The sequence below is a fragment of the Chinchilla lanigera genome, unplaced genomic scaffold (assembly GCF_000276665.1).
Source record: "Chinchilla lanigera isolate Chin_1 unplaced genomic scaffold, ChiLan1.0 scaffold00075, whole genome shotgun sequence".
In the NCBI taxonomy this organism is placed as follows: Eukaryota; Metazoa; Chordata; class Mammalia; order Rodentia; family Chinchillidae; genus Chinchilla; species Chinchilla lanigera.
In genome coordinates this window covers 9,909,931-9,930,972 of record NW_004955476.1, presented here as the reverse complement: position 1 = coordinate 9,930,972, position 21,042 = coordinate 9,909,931, and the positions used below count along the sequence as shown (strand labels likewise).

Genomic DNA, 21,042 nt, shown 5'->3' with positions numbered 1-21,042 from the left:
AGTATTGAAATATGCATAATACCATGTATAATTAATATGGTGTTTTAACAAACTTTTCATTTGAAGTAGGGTTAGAAGAAAAATACGAACGTCACATAAATAGTTTCCATAATTAGGTATCTGAAATGGTTTTGCAAGTAAGAATCGACATTCATTGACTTTACCTGTATTGAACACTAGGAAAAGCCCAGGTACTGCTAAGAAGTTCTGTAACATTAAACCCTACAGTATTATCAGGGGGTCCTATAAACGGAGGTGCACACTCTGGACCTGAGTATTAGATACTGCAGTACATGAAGAACACGTTTGAGGCAGACAATAAGTAGCTTAATAAATAGTACCAATAATAAAGAGAGAATGGGTGAGTGTAAAGTATGAAACCATAATTAGAATATTAAGCAACCAAAAGCTATGTGAGAACATGAATTTAAATTGTGTAAAAATTCAAATAGGAATATACTGATCCATTAGTACAGGAAACGACTACAAAATATGTTGAAAAAACATGAGAAAAAGGTCTTGGCGAGGCCAAAAACTGGTGGGATGGAAGGGATGCGAGAGAACTAGCCACTAAAACAAACAGATGAATTCAATCTCATCAAGATTTATCACTTTGGCTCCCCACAAATACACCATTAAGAAAAGGCAAGTCATAGGGCAGAAGGAAATTACTGTGAATTATAGCTAAAATACATAGGAAATTTTACAACTGGATGACTAAAATTGGGCAAAATGTTAAAATGGTGAACAAGCACATGAAAGGCAGCCAACATCAGCAGTAATCAAGGAGATGAAATTAACCTTTATGTCACACCAGCTTTCTGCCACTTCGGGGAAGGGAGAGGTTTTACCTGGATCAGGTGTGCTGGCACTGTGACCAGGCAGGCTGAGAGTGAGGCTCGCACGAGGCCGCGGAGGACGTAGAGGAACTTGGTGAGGCTGTGACTGTCGTCACAGGCTTCTGCACAGCAAGCGTCATCACCCCATAAGGGTGAGCCAAGGCTCTGAATCCCTATTCTTAAGATATTTTTCGTTTTTTTCTAAAAGAAAATGGGATGGAGGTAAACACGTAAGGTTTTGTTAATCAGTAAGACAATCTCTTTTATCTGCTAGCTCTTATTTATAACATCAGGAAGACAGTGTCAACAGATACACAAAAAATACCTAGTAACAGTAATAAGGAAGTACACAGGCAATACTGCAAGAGTACAAGAAAATAAAAACAACAGAACCAAGCCAGCCAGGGTAGCTTGCTACAGACCCAGTCACGCAGGAGACTGAGGCCACAGGACAAGTCAGTCCAGGAGTTCGAGGACAGCCTGGCAGCGCTGCGAGACCCTGTCTCTAAATTAATTAATTACTGAATATAACAACTAAACTTTTTCAGCTTTAGAAAATTTAAAGAATATGTCTCAAGCTTTAAATTGTCTCTAAATTTTAACAGTGATTCTTTAAGAATTATGTTTGAGAAAGTTAAAACGGTATATTAGAAATCATCGGTGAAATCTAAAATGTTTACAAATCCATTCTTAGAATTCAAAATTGTTTTTCAATAAACTATAAATTTCTTCGTATTTCTCATTTAAATTATTCTGACTTATACCTGCTCCTTTGTGAAAGATATTTGTAAAACTTTTTGGTTTTACACTTTACACTTGCCTCTAGTTTTTCTTTTTGAAGCTATTTTTATAAAAATATTTTAAATTCAAAATTTTTCATAAAATTTAACAGGCAAATAGTTAGAGCTTAAGCTACTAATATTAAGGTCCCAATAATACCGACCAGTATTTCTTGGGAACAAACATTTTAAAAATATTTTTAAAAAGCCAGGATGACTGCAGTAAGTGTTTGCCAACACGTGTTTATAGTACATTCTACTGTTTGGGTTATTCTGGCTGAACAAATGTTTTCTCAATGCTTTCCTTAGCAATCTAGCAAAATTTCTGGGCAAAAGAAAGAGGTGTTAACAAAAACTGGCACATGTGAACACATGGAAAATCGTTACTACAATTCTCGTGGGAAAAAAGATGTTCCTTTCTTAAAGTCATATTTGGGATGTGTGTTGCTATAAATGTAATTTCTGATGAAACCAGATCCTAAAATAGGCCACTGGCAGTTGCTGTAAAATAGCATGTCTAACATTTATTAGCAATTAGTTATGGTCCATCATAATGTATCTGTTTCCCTGATACTACAAATGAAAATTGAGTGTGTGTACTTTTTTCAGGGAGAATTTATTGACAAGTAGACGTGGGAAGAATGAACAAAACACACAAATGCTAGGAGAGGAAAACCCACAGGACAGTGGCTAGGTGAGCTGAGTAACAGAGCCCCACAGTGCGATCCTGGGCACCACACACGGGCAGCTCTTGGCACCCGGAGGCGCGACGCTAGGTGCCAGAGTCGGTGGATGTGAGAGTCCTGTACTTGTGTGAGGGACTCAGAATTCACACAGAGCCCAGGCACATCTCACATGGGCTTCAGATCAGCTCTAGGTTTCAGGCACTGTACCCGATACGATGTAACTGCTACGTAAACAGGGGCCGCACTGTTCTGTTTGTAGAATAAGGACAAGGAAAGCAAGGTTCTATGTTGAGAACAGAGGAAAATGTTTTCATGGATTTTCAACCTGCAGTTGACTGCATCCAGGCATACGCAACAGAGGGTCAACTACCCATTCCTTCAGCTGAAGTTTTCTCATCTATAAAGTTAAAAGGGTAGAATAAATAAACACTGTCCTTTACTTCCATGCAATTATTTGGAATATACAAAGGGACACGGAGGCCCTGGAGGCCTCGATAGACTATAAAAGTGAGGTAACAGAAAAAGGAATTTTCTAAGCATGTTAGAAAAAATTTCCTGACACCAAGAACCAGAACTAAGGCAGCGTCAAGGAGGCTGTCCATGCCCTCTCGGACAGTGTCACCAACAGCATAGACAACGGCCCAGCAGATGCAGGCTAGGGTCTTGATCGTCCACGAACAGTTTTATTTTTATTTCTGCATTACTTCAGTGAAATGAAGCAAACAGACACACCAAGGTACATCCTGGAAGGACAAGTATGTCCCTGGCAAATCTGTGCAAGATATCTGTAAAATATGTGAGGATACTCATTTTTTTATTACTTAGAACTTCAAAATGTAAGTAAAATGGCAAAAATGTCATTTTGTCATTTCTGAGCTTGGTTTTTCTTGTCCACCAGCTTAAGTTCAGCGCCCCACAGCAAGAGCAGCCTGGGAAAGGAAGCCAAGCCTCCCGCTGCCCCACGAAACAGCGAGAGGTCAGAATGAAGGCTGACGCTGACGGGTCCGCTGTTCAGAAACTACAGATGGTGCTCTCTCACCTTGGCCCCGGCCCCCATCGCCTACTGGACGCAGGCAGGACCTGCAGAAAGTCTGTAACCAGAATGCTGCTAAGTGCGCAACCAGCGGAGGGGCAGAAGTTCAGGTGCGCTGACATACACCAGTAGGAAGAATGGGAAACATGAAGTCGGACAGTGAATGAGTGAGAAGACATTCGAGTCAGAAGGTGCACAGTAGACTGCAGTACAACTGAATTTAACACTTCAACACGACAGTGTAGTTAAGGTTTTTAAAACTATGACGGTAAGTGGAGAGCAAGACCCAATCATAGCCTCCTGCGGCACTTGGGACACTGAACCCCCTTGCTGCACCATCCAGCAGTGCGCGTACTGTGTGGGATGATTAGGTTTGGAAAAAAAAAAAACTTCTGCTGACAGCTGCACAATAAATACATTTCTCCCTTGTGAGTATTTAACATATTGAATCTAGCGCTCCAAGTAAAATCAGCGTTCAAATTTATTTTTACTGTACTGTATCTCTTAGATCTGAAAGCCCAACTTAAAAACAGAGATGTTGTGCCAGCGAGCTGTAAAGGGCTCCACCCCGGAGGTCTGTACAAATGAGCTACACTACGGAATTTAGCACGTAAGTTCATTCTACGGTACAGTATAACATTCTCCTCCTCAGGCTGTTTTTCTACTCGTTACCTCCAATTAGTTCAGTTTATTTGGAATTGCAAGGATAGGTAAGATAAAAATTTCCTTTTAAAAGTAGGATTTGTGTCAAGATATAATTCTGAGAATGTACTTTTTAAAGGAATGCTCAATAAATGCCTTTTTATGCCTTCTTAAGTGCATCCGAAGTTTCTGAGACTGATGTAGACTCAGTAATTCAACAAACAATACAACCTAAAATTTCATGATGTGGACATTTATTAACTATATTTAGTTTTAGTAAAATGAGAGGTGTACTTTTATAATAGTCTATTGGTTTATTTTAATTTAAGAAGTCAAGCACTCTTGGTATTCACCACAGAAATGTCTACCTCAACTCTGTTCAATCTTTATGACCATTAACAGTGCAGAGAATCAAGACAGCTCGCTGGTTGTTTACTGATTTTCAAGGAAAGTACTGTTCCTTGAAAATGGTGCTTCTTTTCATATTGAAGCAAACAATTAAGATCACAAAGCGTCCACCCCAGTGCTAGCTCGCTCTTTCGGGATTCCTGGTGTATCTCCACGTGTGTGTGCAGCCCTTTGTCACTGTCTCTACTCTTCTGCACTCTATAAAATGTCTTGCTCTCAGAAGATGTGCCTCCACCCTGCACGAGTAGCAGCCCTGCACACTGTGCCGCAGGAACTGTTATGACATGCCTGTTTCCATGGTTACCGTGCACTGGGGAGAGGTGTCTGTCAGGGACCAATTTACCTCTCCAGACGAGCACTGGCAGCAGGGAGGCAGGGCACCCACAATCTTAGCACCGCAGCGAGGGCCAATGTGGTGCCACAGCGAGCAAAATAAAATTCTACGGAAAGCCGGAGGCCAGCACAGCGTGTCTGTGCTTCACCAAGTGCACAGGGCTATTTCCAACGTCCTACGAGACTGCTAGTCGAAACAAATTTAAAAATGATTTCTTTTATCATGGAGAAACTGCTAAGTACAGCAATAAAGTTTACGGGAATATTTTACAATCTGTGAGTTGACAGTGGATGTAGCTAAGAATCACAAAAATAAGGTTTTTGGCTTCTCTGTCTTTGTCAATAAAAATAATGGTGCTGTGGAAAATTTCTGCTAAAATAATGTAAGTGTGGTGCAGATCTCTCAGTTGCAAATGCAATTAAATTACTGGGAAATAAATTTAAAAGGCATGGTATTTCAAAATAAAATTTTCCTCATTTTGTTTAAGTTAAACTAATAGAGGATTTTTATTACTGGGAAATGGAAAAAGTATTTAAAATTAGAGCTACAGAGAAGAGTTAAGCTATAAAATATTTTAATGTAGCAATAAAAATGTATCTTCTACTCAGTGAAACAATTATATAATAAAAGATAAAATTTTAAGATAATTCTTACATGTAAGGTAATCTGAAATTAAGGCCTGAACGACAAAAACATGAAAAATTTCCACAGAAATTTTCAAATGTTGCAGGTTAAAAGTCGTTTTCAAAATGTAGCTGTTTATTAATCCCAGAAGCTACAAACAGCCATTTAAAAACAGTGTTGACAATACATGCGTGGATCTTCTGGCACCCCTGAGAACGCAGCCAAACCCGAACAGACCCGGCGTGGGGCCCAGGCCGCCCGTCTGCTGATCCACCGGCTGGTGCTTGACAACAGCCCGCGCCCCGTGGATTCCCTAAGACTTCCGGGTCTGCTCCTGGAGAATCCGAAAACAGCATTCTGTGCGTGGCTGGAAAAGGCTCTGAAGGAATACAATACCTGGGGATGGGATCCATCAACGCCTTCCTCAGAAACGATCTTCTTGATAAACTCAAGCAGCTTCATGTAGCCATGGGTCAAGTGGCTGTTGGTGAGAAGTGGTTGGAACACATGAATGGGCCGTGACAAAGGAGGACAAAGCTACGCTACAATAGGAAGTCAACAATTACAAGATACACATGCGTCAAGAGTACGTAAAGCAAATGTGTCAAGCTGGTATAAATAATGCTAACGTCTAAATCAATACAAAAAGGGAGTAAGTCACAGCCTTAACAGGGTTAGTACTCTCGACATCATGGAAGATAAAAATCTGTGGAGACTGAGATGACTTAATTATGTCAGGCCTGGTTACCTCCAAGAAAATTAATGATTTAATGAAGCAACCTAAATGACGAAGCCACTGCAGCTTTCCAGGAGTAATCATACATAATTAACACACAGTTAATGAACTGCTATGCCAAGTACACCTGAATCACTGTCCTAATCTCCTGAGCTCATCTTCCATCAAAGTTTTAATTTTCTTTGAACAAACTGCTAAAATGATAGTCATTTAGAAACTTGATATTTTAAGGCACACAGACAAGTCAGTAAAATCTCCATGAAAGTTACCATCTCTCCATTTCTGTTAAATGACAATAAAGCAAATTATTTATGAAGACAATCTAAATTACTGCTCATATGAATACAAGCATTAGTGTTATAATTTTAAAATATTCTACAAATGCTATAAAATCTCAAAGAAATATTAACCCGAGCAAAGAAAATCCGATTTACCCCCGCTGCAGTTCAGAGTCTGCACACTGGACAGCCAGGGGCCACAGCGGGACACGAACTGCTGTGGCTGCGAGGTTCTGGGGCACGGCTACTGCTCACACCAGTGCAGCAGGGCTGTAAACAGCGTGCGGGGCCCTAAACACACAGGGGCATCTGTTTACAGTGACCCTCAGGAGGCAGTCGCACGGGAAGAAAATACTGCCTTCAGAAACAGTGAGACAGAATTCGCAGCGTGCACGCTTCCGTGGAGAACACGAAGGTCGGGACCGAGCCCTCTCGGTGTGGTGTGCGGAAGCAGTGCAGGGGGGCTCGGCAAACAGACGTGCACTTCCGGATGGCCGCGAAGCCACAGCCGACCCCGAAGTGCCTCTGACAAACACTAAGAGAAACCGAGGGCAAAGGATGACTGCACAACAAGCATGGCCTGACGTACGGGAGGACCTGGTGGCTCTTCTCACCTACTTGTCTCCATTTTCAGCGAGAACATGGGAGTCACACGGGCACCTTTCCACCTGCACAGGTGAGGAAACATGTCTGCAAGGAACATTCTGTAAGGGCGGTTTTGTGACTATTGCATATCTTATCAGAAATCCGTAGCCAGCTCAGCTTTCAGAACACAGAGCACTGTTCAAACTCAGTGCGGTCCATTCCGATCCGGTCACTTCACAAAGGGGCTGAAATCTGCTCCCCGGTTCCCGATTTTGAAATTAATTCCAGCCCACCATGTGAGGAATGTTTCCTGGGTTAAAGGAGGGTGTGTGCACCCAGCACCTCCTAATACACTAGTAATACATTTACCCAGCACGGATTCAGATGACGATGGTGACAGTAACGTGGGACCACGACGACGACGACGACGACCGACAACAGCCACCAGGGATCCCGCGGCACTTTCTGTGCCACTTATTTCAGTCACAAAACGCCCTCCAGTACGACGCTGTGGCCAGTGATGGGCTTTCCCCGCTCCCGAAGGGGTGGACGCCCTCAGCTGTGCGGCGTGCCGTCCTACCCACTGGTCTGCTGAGGAACACGCAGGTTGACTTCACATCTCGGCTACTGTGCGGGACGCCGCGGTATCACGCGGCCCAGGTACCCTGCAGAAGCAGGACTGCCGCACACGGCAGCTCTACTTGTAAGTTCCGAGGAACCTCTGCACTGTTTTCTACAACAGCTGCAGGAGTTCACAATTCCCACCAACAGTGCGCAGGGTCCCTTTTCCTCCAACACTTATCCTTTGTCTGTTTGATAATAGCCATTCTGACAGGTGTTAGATGATCTCATTGTGATTTTAATTTACATTACCCAGATGATTAATGATGTTCAGCATTCTTTCGCACATGTGTTGTCCAGTTGTATGTCTTCTTTCGAGAAAGATCTATTGGGATCCTTTGCTCATTTGTTAACCAAGTTGTCCAGTCCTTTCCATATCTGCAGTGTTAACATCTCTCAAAATACCTCCTGCTCCTGCCCTCGATTTTCTCCCCACTGAGCCTCCTCTGTGGGCAGACAGGGCGTTCTCTCGGACAAGAACAAAACAGATGCACAGAGCCAGCACATCCTGAGCTTTTTTTTAACCTCAACATAAGACAATCTAATCACCAACAATGCTTAGAACTCTATAGGTAGTAAGATCAAGTTTTCCAACTAATTGGAGTTCTAGGAAAATAACAGCCTTGACAAAACGGGAGGATTCTTTCATTTAGGTATATCAATTGTTGACATTAACATTAGGATTAAATCATTGAAGACTAAAATCATTTCTATGTGCTGATATTAAAATACTAAGTAGTGTTGACTTCTATACATTTCCTCACATTAATATTTATAATAATGAGCCAAGTGTGGTAGTGGACGCCTGAAAGCCTAGTGCTCTGGAGGCTGAGGCAGGTGGACAGCCACGAGTTTGAGGCCAGGCTGGGCTACAAAGTGAGTTTAAGGCCACCCTAAACTACATAGCAAGACCCTCTCAAAAACAAAATATATAATGTATCTTTTGCTGAAATAAATATTTTCATCTGAAATTTTAATGTTATTAATAATTTTTAATTTTGAAGATTTTTTTTCCCTGTGTGTGTGTGTGTGTGTGTATGTGTGTTAATTAGTCTACTTAGGGTAGCTGGTAAAGGGGGCCGGGAATATAGCTCAGTGGCACAGGGCCTGCCTGGCAAGCATGAGGTCTTGAGTTGCATTTCCAGTATTCCCCATGCCTCCCCCACCAAAAGAAGTAGTTGGTAAGAAGGAAGCCCAGTTCCAAATATGACCAGGTCTCTTTATTAATGTGTCCAACATTTAACAAAGCTTAGGTGGATCCAATTATGTTTTTTAAACCTGCTCCAAAGGCAGCACATTTTCAATCATGTATACTATGTTTTGCCTGATTTTCATAAGTTTTGAGAACATGAATATTAAAATGATCTACCTTGAGAGTTTAAAATTATCTTTCAAATTATTACAGTACAAGCAATATAAAAGTAATTAACAGAACTAATTGCAAGCACTCAATTAACTTTTTCTTTTTTGTCTTTTTGAGACAGGGTCTCGCTATGCAGTTCAGGCTGGCCTTGAGCTCACTTTGTAGCTCAGGCTGGTCTTGAACTCACAAGGATCCTCCTGCCTCAGCCTCCTGAGTGCTAGGATTACAGGCCTGCACCACCATGCCTGGCTTAAACAATCTTTAGTTTAAAAAAGTAAAAAAAATTGGGAAATAGGAGACAATATTTTGAGAATATAAACTACAAAATTAAAAGTATATTAGCAGGGCATCATGGTGCATGCCTATAATTCCAGCATGCTGGGAGGCTGAGTCAGAAAGATCACCCACAAGTTTGAGCCCAGTATGAGCAATTTAGCATCTTAGTGAGAGCTTGTCTCAAAATAAAAAGTAGAAAAAGGTCCTGGGTTCAATCCCCAGGACCACCAGTCCTGGGGAGTTAAAAAATAAAAAATAGTAAATAATTAAAATTAAGTATATATAAAATTAAAATAACTCATCAATAAATGAAAAGTTTATGTACAGGCTCTTGGGTAATTTTTTTTAAGAAGACCATCTGCACAGTATTTCGTTTTTTCAATTGATAAATTGTCTGGTACATTGTAAACGCTCAAAAAATGTTGGCATTACAGTCACAACACGTGATAAACACAATACCCTCGTGTGTAAGCACAGGCGCTGCTGCCATCTCACTGGTGGGAAAATGAAGACCCAGCAGCAGGTAAGCTGGTATGTCCACAGCCGCACACCAGTTAGGCGACACAAGTGGCACTTAAAATGCAAAGCTTCTGGCACTGCCAATCCCCTGCTCTCCTGCGGAGACCCGGCCTCAGATGCACGTTCAGGGAGGAGGCCTGGGCTCCAGACGCCAAGCGGCTGCGCTCCGCATGCTGGTGGGGCACTGTGTGTGGCATGGGGGTTCTCTCGGGGCTGCGCTCAGGAAGTCTTCGCCAGCGGCCGCGGTTGCTGTACTAACCCGTCTCGCGATGCACCGAGAAACCCGGCCCTGCACGGTGCGGTTCACGGCTCTGCGAGCTGGTGCCGGCACTGCCCGGGGAAGCCTGCTGAGATCCGTGCCGCGCTCTGCCTGTGCCCCAACCACAGCTAAGGGCGGGACCTGTGGCAGACTCTCTCATGTTGTGTCCTGCTCCTTAGTTTTCCCGTTTGTAAAATCAGGTAACTAGATAATCTCTTACCCACTCTGATTTTAAAATTATGATGCTCAAGAATGATTTCTGCATGGAAAACACGTGTTGCTGGGCTTTTTTTTTTTTGGTACCAGGAATTGAACTCATGACCTCATGCTTGCCAGGCAGGCACTCGCGCCACTGAGCTATATCCCCGGCACGATCATTTGATTTTTTTTTTTTTTGGTACCAGGAATCAAACTCAAGACCTTGCGCTCGCCAGGCAGGCGCCTGTGCCGCTGAGCTATATCCCCGGCCCTAGGCTTTTAAAAATAAGAACACCTGGTCATTTAAAGATTTATTTAATGACTTGATAAAAACAACTGAGGGAAAAACAAACAGAAAAAGAAGCTGTTACTCGTAACTAGGACTAACTTAAACTAGAGAGCAAGCCTTCCCGACGTTCCCACGGAAAGCAGCGGGTCCACGACCTGTGCCGCTGCGCTTCTCCTGCGCTGGCCTCCGTCCTCAGAGAGCAGCAAGCACGCGGGGCGCGGCGGGGCCGCCTCAGCACACCCGCGGGTGCGGCCAGCTCGAGCTGCACTGGCATGTGGCTTCCATGTGCCTCCAGAGACAGTGCAGTCTATTCAGAAGTCATTGTCAAGTGAGAAATTTCCTTAGTATTGCCCTGAAGGCTTTATTTGACCGATTCTCTTGATGCTTTTCGCCTAACTTTGCGTTCCACCAGGGAAACTCCATGGAAGGAACAGAGCCAGGGAGGAGCTGAGGGTGTGGCGGGGAGCTAAGGGCCGCAGAGGCCTCTCCAGAGGAGCACTGAGGACTCGGACGCGTGGGCTGCGAGTGAAGGGCTGAGCCACCTGACAAGTGGGCAGGGATTTCAGCAAAGGTGGGGATGCTTCGTCACTCAGCTGGGCCTCGCCGGACCTCCTTCACTTACGGACTTCAGCAGGTCATCAGAGGACGTCGCCCGCAGCCCTCGCTCCCGCTGGCTACCCAACTCCAACACCCAGGCCTTGCAGGGCCGGGACTGTCTCTGCCCCGGTGATGCTGCCCCATTCCACCTGAGCCTTCAAACTTTCCCCAGACCTCCAGTACCTCTTCACCTTCATCTTGGCTCAGGACCGCCCCGTGAGGAAGGAGAGACTCCGGTGCAGTTTGAATGCCTGCACTTCCCCAAATTCATGGGCTGACCCTGGTTTACAACGGGCTGTGGGATGTGCAGGTGAGCTCTCTGGGAGTCCTTGAGCTCGAGCGGGGAGCCTTGCAGACAGGAGCAGTGTCCTTAGAAAAGAGGCCCCAGGGAGATGCCGGCCCTTCCTCCTTGGAGGCAAGCATGGGAAGGCAGCCTTGGAGCAGGAAGCAGGCCTCGCTGAAACCCAATGCAGTTAGCACCCTGACGCTGGACTTTCACGCTTCCAGAACTTTCAGAAACAAACTTGTGCTGCTCACAAGTGCCCCAGTGCACGGTGTTTCGTCAGCCTCCGCTTCCACATCCACACCCTGTCTCCTGCCAAACCCCAACACCAAGCCACGACCGCACTGGACGGAGACCTCGCCCCGTGGGCTGACACTCAGCCACCCTGCTTGCCCCCATCAGTAACGTTCCCATTTCACTGGGGGTTTCCTGCAAGTATACCGACATACCGCTGCTTCTCTTTCAAAAATGTAAGTCCATTTCCTGTCCTATTTTCCTTATCAGTTACTACGCTCTCTCTCTATACACCCATACTTGTTGAGTTTTCTAATCTTCGGTGTCCTCAATCAGCAAGTTTTCATATAAACCCATTCCAATTAGACACTCACCACCAACATCCCATTAAGACTGCTTTCTACTACAATAACCTGTGATCTCAACCAGCTAAATTCAATGGGTCTTTTTGGGGGAACAATTTTAAGGTGTAATTCAGAAAGCATACAATGCATCCATTAAAAGTGAACAATTCAGTGATTTTTTCCAAGTAGTGACAGAGTTAAGCAACTATTACCACAATTTTAGAATATTTTTGTCTCTTCAAAAAAGAATCTCAGCTGGGCATGGTGGCACAAGCCTGTAATCCCAGCACTCAGGAGGCTGTGACAGGAGGACCACGCAAGTTTGAGGACAGCCTGAGCCACAAAGTGAGCTCAAGGCCAGCCCACACTGCATAGGGAGACCCTGTCTCAAAGGACAAAAAAAAGTCATCTCATACCCATAGGTGTCATCTTCCTCCAACTCTCCTACGTCCCTCCACCTTGGGGAACAACTAATCTACTTCCTGCTCCTGTATTTAATCTGTTCTGGACACTGCATATAATGAAATTATGTGCTTAAGCTTTCTCGTATGTCTTGTATGGTTTGAATGTTCAGACTGCAACACTCATGCTGATGTTTAACTGGCATTACAGCAGTATCGAGGGGAGAGGAGGCAGGGTTCAGGCACTGTCTTGGGCTAGAAGCTGGGCCCTGCTAAACCTGCCACACCTTGACCATGGGCTTCCAAGCCTCTAGAGCAATGAAAAATGAAGTTCTGTTACTTATAAATTACCAAGGCTGCACTGTTCTGTGATAGCCACAAAGAACAGCCCAAGACCCCTGGCTTTTCTCACTCACCATAATGTTTTAAGGGCTGATCTATGTTGTATGATATATCAGTTCTTCATTCCCTCAATGATGGAACAGTCCGCTGTGTGGATGTACAGTACTTTGTTAACCTGTGCATTACCTGAGTGGCACGAGGGACGAACACTGGTGCTATGAGCATTTCTGTGTGCGTTTTTGTATGGACACATTTTCAGTGCTTTTGGGCAAACACAGAGGAGAGGAACTGCTGACCTAAATGGCCACTCTATCTTTAACTTTTTGAGGAAATGACAGACCATTCTTTGAAGACAGTGCACCATCTTACATTCTCATCACAGTGTACGAGGGTTTTGATTTATCCACATCCTTGCCAACTGTGATGTGATGTTTTTGGATCGACTGACTGACTGATCGAGTCTGACTTTTTCATTCCAGCTCTCCAACAGGATGTGAAATGGCACATCATCATGTTTTTACTTTATATTTTTGTTTTAGTCTAGTGTATCTTTGTCATTTTACTTTGAATATTCCTTGTTTATGTGTTTTAGAGTTATCTTTTGTTGTAAATAAAGTTGGTAAAAATGTGCGTTTCCAATGTCTCTTCAAGGTCCTTTTTCAATTCTCTAGATACATATCCAGAAATAAAGCTGCTGGATCCTTTGGTGAACCCAGTTTTGATTCTGAGAACTGCACTGTGTGTCGCAGCCGTCACTGCCGTCTGACAGCTCCAGTAACAGAGTACAAGGGCCGAGTTTCTCCACATGCTCCCTAAACGTATCTGATTTGGAGAGCAGCCACCTTGATGAACGTGAGGTGCTATCTCATACTTTTGACTTGCATTTCCCTAATGACAGGAAACGCTGAACATCTTTTCACATGCTCCTTGGTCACCTTATATCACTTTAGAGAAGCACTGACTCTAATACTTTGGCTACTTTTATTGGGTTTTTTCTTATTGAGTTGTAGTTCTTTAATTTGGGGGGACACTGACCTTTTATGACAGGATTTGCACATACTTTCTTCCCTGCCTTCGGATGCTTTTTCACTGTTGGTCGTGTCCATGGATGAGCAGAGGGTTTCAAGTCTGATGTAGTGTTGTTTGTCCACTTCTGCCCTTATGACTTGGGCTTTTGGTGTCATGTCCATGAAATTACTGCAGAATGCAATGTCATAAAGCTTCTCTTCCACGTTTTCTTCAGAAGTTTTCAAGTGTAAGGTCTTGTGTAGGCCTGTAATCCTCTGTGAGGTAACCTCTGCAAGGGGTGAAGAGAATAACCTGCCTCCCTTCTTCTGCGTGTGCATCTCCAGTCTCCCCATCACCACCTGCTGAAGACGGTGATTTCCCTTAAGAGGCACTGGCACCCTTACTGAAGATTACTTGACAACATACACAAGTGATTATTTCTAGTTCCTCTATTTCATTCCACTGGTTTGTCTGTCTGTCTTTATGCCATATCTTTATTTTGTACCATACTGTTTTAATTACTGCGATTGTGCTATACGTCTGAAATCAGGAAGCATCAGGCCTCCATCTTGTTTTGAGGGCTGTTTTAGTTGTTCAGGGTTCCTTGAGACTTAGTCCGTGTGTGACATTCATTCATTCATTTATTTATTTAGAGGCAGGGTCTCACCATGTAGTTCAGACCAGCCTTGAACTCACTATGCAGCCCAGGCTAGCCTCAAACTCATGGTGATCCTCCTGCCTCAGCCTCCCAACTGCTTGGATTACAGGCATGCACCACCATACCTGGCCCCTGTGTGACTTTACATCAACTAGTTAAATCTGTTCTGTCCATATCTTCTTTTTAAAAATGGCATAATATTACTAACCTCGTGGGATTGCCATAAGAACAAAATGAAATAACAAGGACAAAGTCTAAGAACAGTATCTGACAGAAAAATGGGTCCTCAATAATATTAGTTCCTGATGGGGTCAACACAATACAGTCACGTTCCAGGTAAAGGACGGACAGAAACAGAACGGAACAAGCAGTGTACCGGAAGAGGAAGGAGGGATGGGAGAGCACAGTGTCGCCACCGAGACCCATCTGTGACCAAGCTCTTCCACCGACTTTCCAAAGTGAACCAGATGAGGTGGGAACGGCGACTGCTCAGCCGGCAGCTGGTGTCTGGCAGGCCTGGCCTTCAAATAGCCCATCTCACAAGAAAGAATGGAACAGGAAGATGGGTGACTGTGTTCCGATGAGAAGTTCTTGGAGTAATTATATTCTTCCCAAGGTGCTTTACTGATTTATCTGTCAATAAAAAATGCACTGCAGGGGCTGGGGACATCGCTCAGCAGCATAGCGCCGGCCTGGTGAGCACGGGGTCCTGAGTCTGATTCCCGCCTCCCTGCCCAGTGCACTGCGCCTGCCACGGTGCGCTGAGCCCTGCATCTTCACTGCGACACTCAGGAACTCCCCACGGTAGTCTCCACGGTCACCCCAGTTCCACAGCCATAAAAACAAGGAACAAGAGAGAAGCCGAGAGACCCGCACAAAGTGACACAGCCGGTAAGCAAAAGCGCCAGGGCTCAGACTCAGACCACCCAAGTAAAACTGCTTACGTTAGACGAGTATGCTGGCCTGCACCTACGACCCCAGCACGCTGGGTGGCTGAGGCAGGAGGACTGCAAGTTTGAGCCCAGGCTGTGCTACTTGGGGACTTGGTGAGACCCTGTGTCGGCAGGGCGGGGAGAGGCTTTGGCTTCTACCTCTGGTATCATAAATAAATAAATACATGATCAGCCACCTGCAAGGGAGAAGGATCTTCTGCAAATGCAAAGGGGACCAAGAGACAAGGGGCTGGAGGGACAGCAGGGACATGACAAGGATGGCACACTGTGTGCACGTGTCAGCTCCCCACAATGAATGCAGTCGCCATCGCTGTGAGCCTGCTCCAACAAAAGTTTATCACCTACAGGAATTATCAGTGATACACTCAGACATAATCACTATGAATACTACTGATAGACCACATCCTAGAATTTATATATTTCATACATATTTCTTATACATGTTTTGTTATTGCAATTTTTGTAATTTTTTTATAAGTCTTTCATTCTGGGTAAAAGCTAACCCAGTGTTTGGATGCAACATAATTTATTCAGTGAATCCACAGTGAGAAATGTTGTTTCTGGATTTTCAACACAACATGCAGTTACGATGATCATTCATGTACGTACGTCTTTACTAACTTGTGCTGCGATGTCTCGGGGATAAACTCCTACAAAGCGCATGATGGCAAAAAGGTGAGATATACTTTCACTTTTTTTCCTCTTGTGATAGAATATTTACTTTTTATGAGCAAGACCTGTAAAGCCAGTGCGTGCAAAGTACTTCCTACAATAATACGTGTGCTATAAAACTATTATAGACGTGTGTATGCCCACACAGGACGGGGAGGCTAGAGAGACACGTTAATGGCGATGATCCCTAGGTGAAACTTCATACAGATTTTTATGCTTTTTCTTTGTGATTTTCTGAAGTTTCCAATTTTTTGCACAGCAATCCAATATTACTCTGGTAAAACACAAAAGGGAAAACATTTTAAAACAAAATGATTTTTTCTCTCTTCCCTCTTTCTCGCTGTTTGTTTACTTCTTTTCTGTGCTGGGGATCAAACTCAGCGCCCCCACGTACTAGGAAGTTAGAAAAGCGCTCTGCCCCCAAGCTTACTCCCCGCGCCGGGGGTACACCGAAAATAAGCACTTCAGGGTCAGCCTCTCCCAGATGACTGGCACGCGGGCATCTCTCAATCTGATGCCCGGCTGTAAGCTTCCTGGGTCAATGGCCTTCCCCTCAGTAACACTCTCACAGTAAGAACCAGTCCCCAAGCGAGCATGTGCCAGAAATTACACATACCTTGTTTTTCCTCAATTAACTGAGCAAACACGCTGTTCGTACCTCAATATGCTGTTTCACCAAATTTTTTTTTTTTTTTTTTGGTTTTTCTCCGGTACCAGGAACCGAACTCACGACCTTGTGCTTGCCAGGCAAGCGCTTTTGCCACTGAGCTAAATCCCCAGCCCCTTCAATATGCTGTTAAAAGCTGCCGCACGACCAGAGAGCTGCTTCCGCTCCAGAGCCTAGCTGGGCGGCAAGAGGAGAGCCCGGAACTTCCATACACACGGACACTTCCTTCACACGCTGACACTTTCGGGAGGTGCTAGTAAAGGCCCCCATCTTGCAACGCATTTTTTACAACTGTGTTTGCCATAAGGCAGAAAGCTGTGAGACCAGCAGGATGCTCTGCATATATTAAATGTAAGTTCCACACTTTTTGCCTCAGAAAATTAGCGTTTACCTTTTGACAACACAGTTTTTAAACTACGTGGAGGGCTGAGAGTGTGGCTCAGTGATCACTCTCGTTTTCACACACCTCTGTGGTTCACAGCTGACACGCCCACAATGAACACCAAGGACTTCTCCCTATCGTCTCCGCACAGGGGGTCACTATCTGAGACATCTCATGGTATCCAATCGTCTGCAAGGAAGACGGCAGGATTTCTTCCCTTCCGATTCATGCCCCTTTTACTTTCTCTTGTCTGACTGTTCGGGCTAAAGTTTTGAGTATTATATTGAGCGCGAGTGCTGAGAATGGACACCCTTTTTGTTGTTCCTATTTTTAGAGGGAATGCTTTCAATTTTTCCCCATCTTTCCCCCATGTAGTATGATGTTGGCTGTGGGTCTGTCATAAACAGCTTTCATCAGGTTAAAATACCTACTTTCATCAGGGTTTTTCTCATGAATGAGTGTTGGATTTTGTCAGAGGTTTTTTCTGCATGTATTTAGATCATGTGATTTTTATCCTTCCTTCTGTTTATCTGGTGTGCTCTATTTATTGATTTATGTATGTTGTACCATCCTGGCCTCCCTGAGATGAAGCTGGATGTGGTCATGCTGTAAGATCTTGTTAATGACTGCTGCATTCTGTTGGCCAGTACAGCATCTTGAGAATTTCTGCATTGATATTCATTAAGCATAACAGCCTATAGTTAGTTTTCTATGAAACGGTTCCAATGAATCATTGTCCACCTTTTGTACCTGGCGCATGCTGGCTTCAAGGAATGAGTTTAATAGTTCTTTCCTTTTCAATTACACACAAGAATTTGAGGAATATTGGGGTTAGTTCTTTGAAGTTCTGGTAAAATCCACAGTGAATCCATTGGGTCCTGGGCTTTTCTCAATTGGTAGTTTCTTTTTTTATCAACTGTCTCAATTTCATTGCCTGTTACTTGATTATCTGGGGGCTTTATATCTTCTTGGTTCAATTCCGGTAAGTTATATGTGGCTGGGAATTTATTCATTTCTTCTAGATTTTCTAATTTATTAGAATATAAAATTTCAAAATAGTTTCTTACAGGGCCATGGATATAACTCAGGGGCACAAATGTCTGCCTGGCATGTGCAAGGTCCTGAGTTCAATTCCCGGTAGCCCCCACTAAAATAGTTGTACAATACTTTGGATTCCAGTGGTGTCTGCTGCAATTTCACCTTTTTCCTATCTAATTGCACCAATGTGGGCCTTTTCTTTCCTTTTTCTGATAAAACTGGCTCAGGGTTTATAAGTCTTATTTATCCTTTCAAAAACCAACTCTTTCATTCACTGATCCTTTGTCATTTTTTTAGTCTCAATTTCATGGATTTCTGCTCTTAACATTACAATTTCTCTCCTACAAGTATGGGATTTGGATTGCTTCTGTTTTTCTAGGACCTGATAGCTGCAAAATGCTATTTCTTTGAGTTGACATTTCCTTGATGTAGTAGTGAGGGTTAGTGGCTAGTTCTGAATCTTTTTTTGAGAATATACTTTTGAAGTAGTCTAATCTGTCTACTGCTTTTGTTACCTATGCTTTTGTGGCCTGTGTTCAACATTTATTGAGAACTGATTTCCTGTCATTACTGTTCTTAGCACATTAGCTATTTCATTGAATTCTTACAAAAATTGGTGTCTTTTGCACATTTTGAAGTGGGGCACTCAGCTTTTTTGGATCAATTCAAAAAATGTCTTAAATGCTTACAATTTTAAAATTCTGAAATACATAAATGCTTACAATTTTAAAATTTTGAAACAATCTCAAGCTTATTTAAAAATACAGAACAAAGAGAACTTCCTTGTGTGACTTGACAGTAAGCTGCTGACATGTGACATCGGTTCTCAAGTGCTCAGGATGTGACTCCTGCAAATGACATCGCCCTCCAGAAGCGCAACACAACGAGCTCACGCGACACAGTGACTCAAGTGGCAACCAACGCTGTCACCTCACCCTTGGGGTCTTGCGGGGCTCTGCCCCTTGTCCCATGGCGTTGGACACGGCAGAGAGACCTGGCTCAGACCACCCACTGCATGCAGCTGCCCTGTGTTCTCCACCGCCTCCTGTGGACAGGATTCCTTGACTCTGATGTTCTTGACACTTCGCATCTGAATTTGAGCTAAAATACAGCTACACTGCTTCTCCAGCTTAGATCTGGGCAGGAAGGGGACGGGTAGGTAAAAATGATTAAGAAGTGATATGCATACGTAACAATGCCCCAAGATGAGTGTACTTATGTATTGCAAACAGATACTAATAACAAAAGACACTAAAGAAGATTTAGATTTTGCATTTTTGGAGAAAGACCAGAAATTCCACTGCTCTTCCTCTCACTGCATAGTACCGAGTGCTCCATGGCCTGGGTTTCCTTCATTATTGGTAACATTAACGCCAGCTTCTCACTACAGAATCGTTCTTTCCCCTTTGTAGTTAATAAATACTTTGTACGCAGGTATTCTGAGGCTGTGTAGGTATCTTGTTCTTCAACACACTTGCAGCTCACACATTTATCTGTTATCAGTGTGCGCTTGCGGTTACCTAGGTCAGTAAAGGGAGACAGTACTTTACTGTCACTTTGGGGCTCAAGCTCTCTCCGACTTGGCCAGTGGGAGCGCCTCTGAGCCAGCTTCGGGGTCCAACCAATGCATCTTCGATGCTCTTCAAGCACATGAACACATAAAAGATATCCTAGGTGTCTCCCTCTCTTTTCTTTGAATCAATCATTTCTCCAGTGTTTGGGTTCCTCTGAATGGAGAATGATGTTTAGGTTTGAGGTATACACCTTGTTACTTCTCCATTCTAACTATTTAAGACAATCCTTCATATTTTCTTCCACTACTTTTATAATTTCGCTCCCTACATCTAAATCTTTAGTTTTTCAGAAATGTAATTTGATGTAAAATATGAGGTATAGATCTCACTATATTATCCCCAAATGACTATGCCCGCTGATTTGAAATTCTTCCTCTCATTACAGAAATAATGCTTATCTCAATATTGTGAATCTCATGTATCACCTAAGAAGGGGCTGTGACTTGCGGTCTTCTGTGAGCTGATCTAACTTCTTGTACCTGGCTTACAGTCCTAGTGGAAACATCTTAGTCCCAACTAACACTGCTTCTCTTGGTAGTTTGCTCTGTTCATTGGATGGTGATTGATCATGGGGCGCTATACTCAGTGAATCGATTGGGATTATATGAGTCTGTAGCTGTTAAGAGACGGGCCTAGTTGAGGGCAGTCCTGGGGACATTCCTCTATTAAGATCAGTAAGTCTTCTGCCAGTTCACAGCCCTTCCTCTGCCTTCCTACATATCAAGAGCAGCTGTCCTCAACTCTTTTTCTTCCGCCTAAAGGTTAAAGTCGATCAATGTGTTCATTATTCCTAATACCTTAATCCCCTTTGCTCTTTTCACTTCTACTGCCTCCCGTTGACAGAATTTCAACCCTGCCGTACCCAAGAATCTTGGCACAGATGCAAGACAGACACACAACCTGACAGACTGGTACTGCCGTAAAGTGGGACTTCCCCTCTGAGCCCACACCCCTAGAGCTAAGCAGGCCTTCCTCAGTGGGTGGCTGTGCCTATGACTTCACTGCGTAAAGACAAGTCTGCATCTTCAGAGACTACTTCCTCGTCTACATCGTCATGGATTCCCTCTCCATTCAATTTTCCCATTTTCACTTACAACAAAACAGAACAAAAAGTCTTCACTCATCCCTGACTCCCTCCAGCTATGGCTTTTCCACTGTCCCTCCACAGCCGAAGTTCTCAAGATGGACACGATCCCCGCCTGCGGCTCTCAGCTCATCCGCCACGGCGCCCCCTCCCTCACCCACCCGGTTCCAGCCACAGAAGCCCTTCGGGTCTCGAAATCAGGAAGCTGTGTCCCTGCGTAGACCATGTGCTGCTTCCTGTCAGGAATACCTCTTGGACTGGTGCTTTTTCTTGTCTGTTTTTCTTCAGAGAGGCCTTGCCTGAAACAACCAGAGTCCTCACTGCCTGTCTCACAAT

The 21,042-nt window shown here is 44.0% G+C and overlaps 1 protein-coding gene across 2 annotated transcripts in view; it reads right to left on the bottom strand.

The window, feature by feature from the left end:
• The window catches only part of Elp4 (elongator acetyltransferase complex subunit 4), a 204,204-nt gene that overhangs the window by 123,341 nt on the left and 59,821 nt on the right, over nt 1-21,042 (bottom strand). For both annotated transcript variants that reach the window (XM_005401773.2, XM_005401774.2), the window contains exons 6-7: nt 5,742-5,826; nt 852-1,040 (exon numbers count right to left, since the gene is read on the bottom strand). In XM_005401773.2, the coding sequence (XP_005401830.1) occupies nt 852-1,040; nt 5,742-5,826 (274 nt within the window). The remainder of the gene's footprint in view (nt 1-851; nt 1,041-5,741; nt 5,827-21,042) is intronic.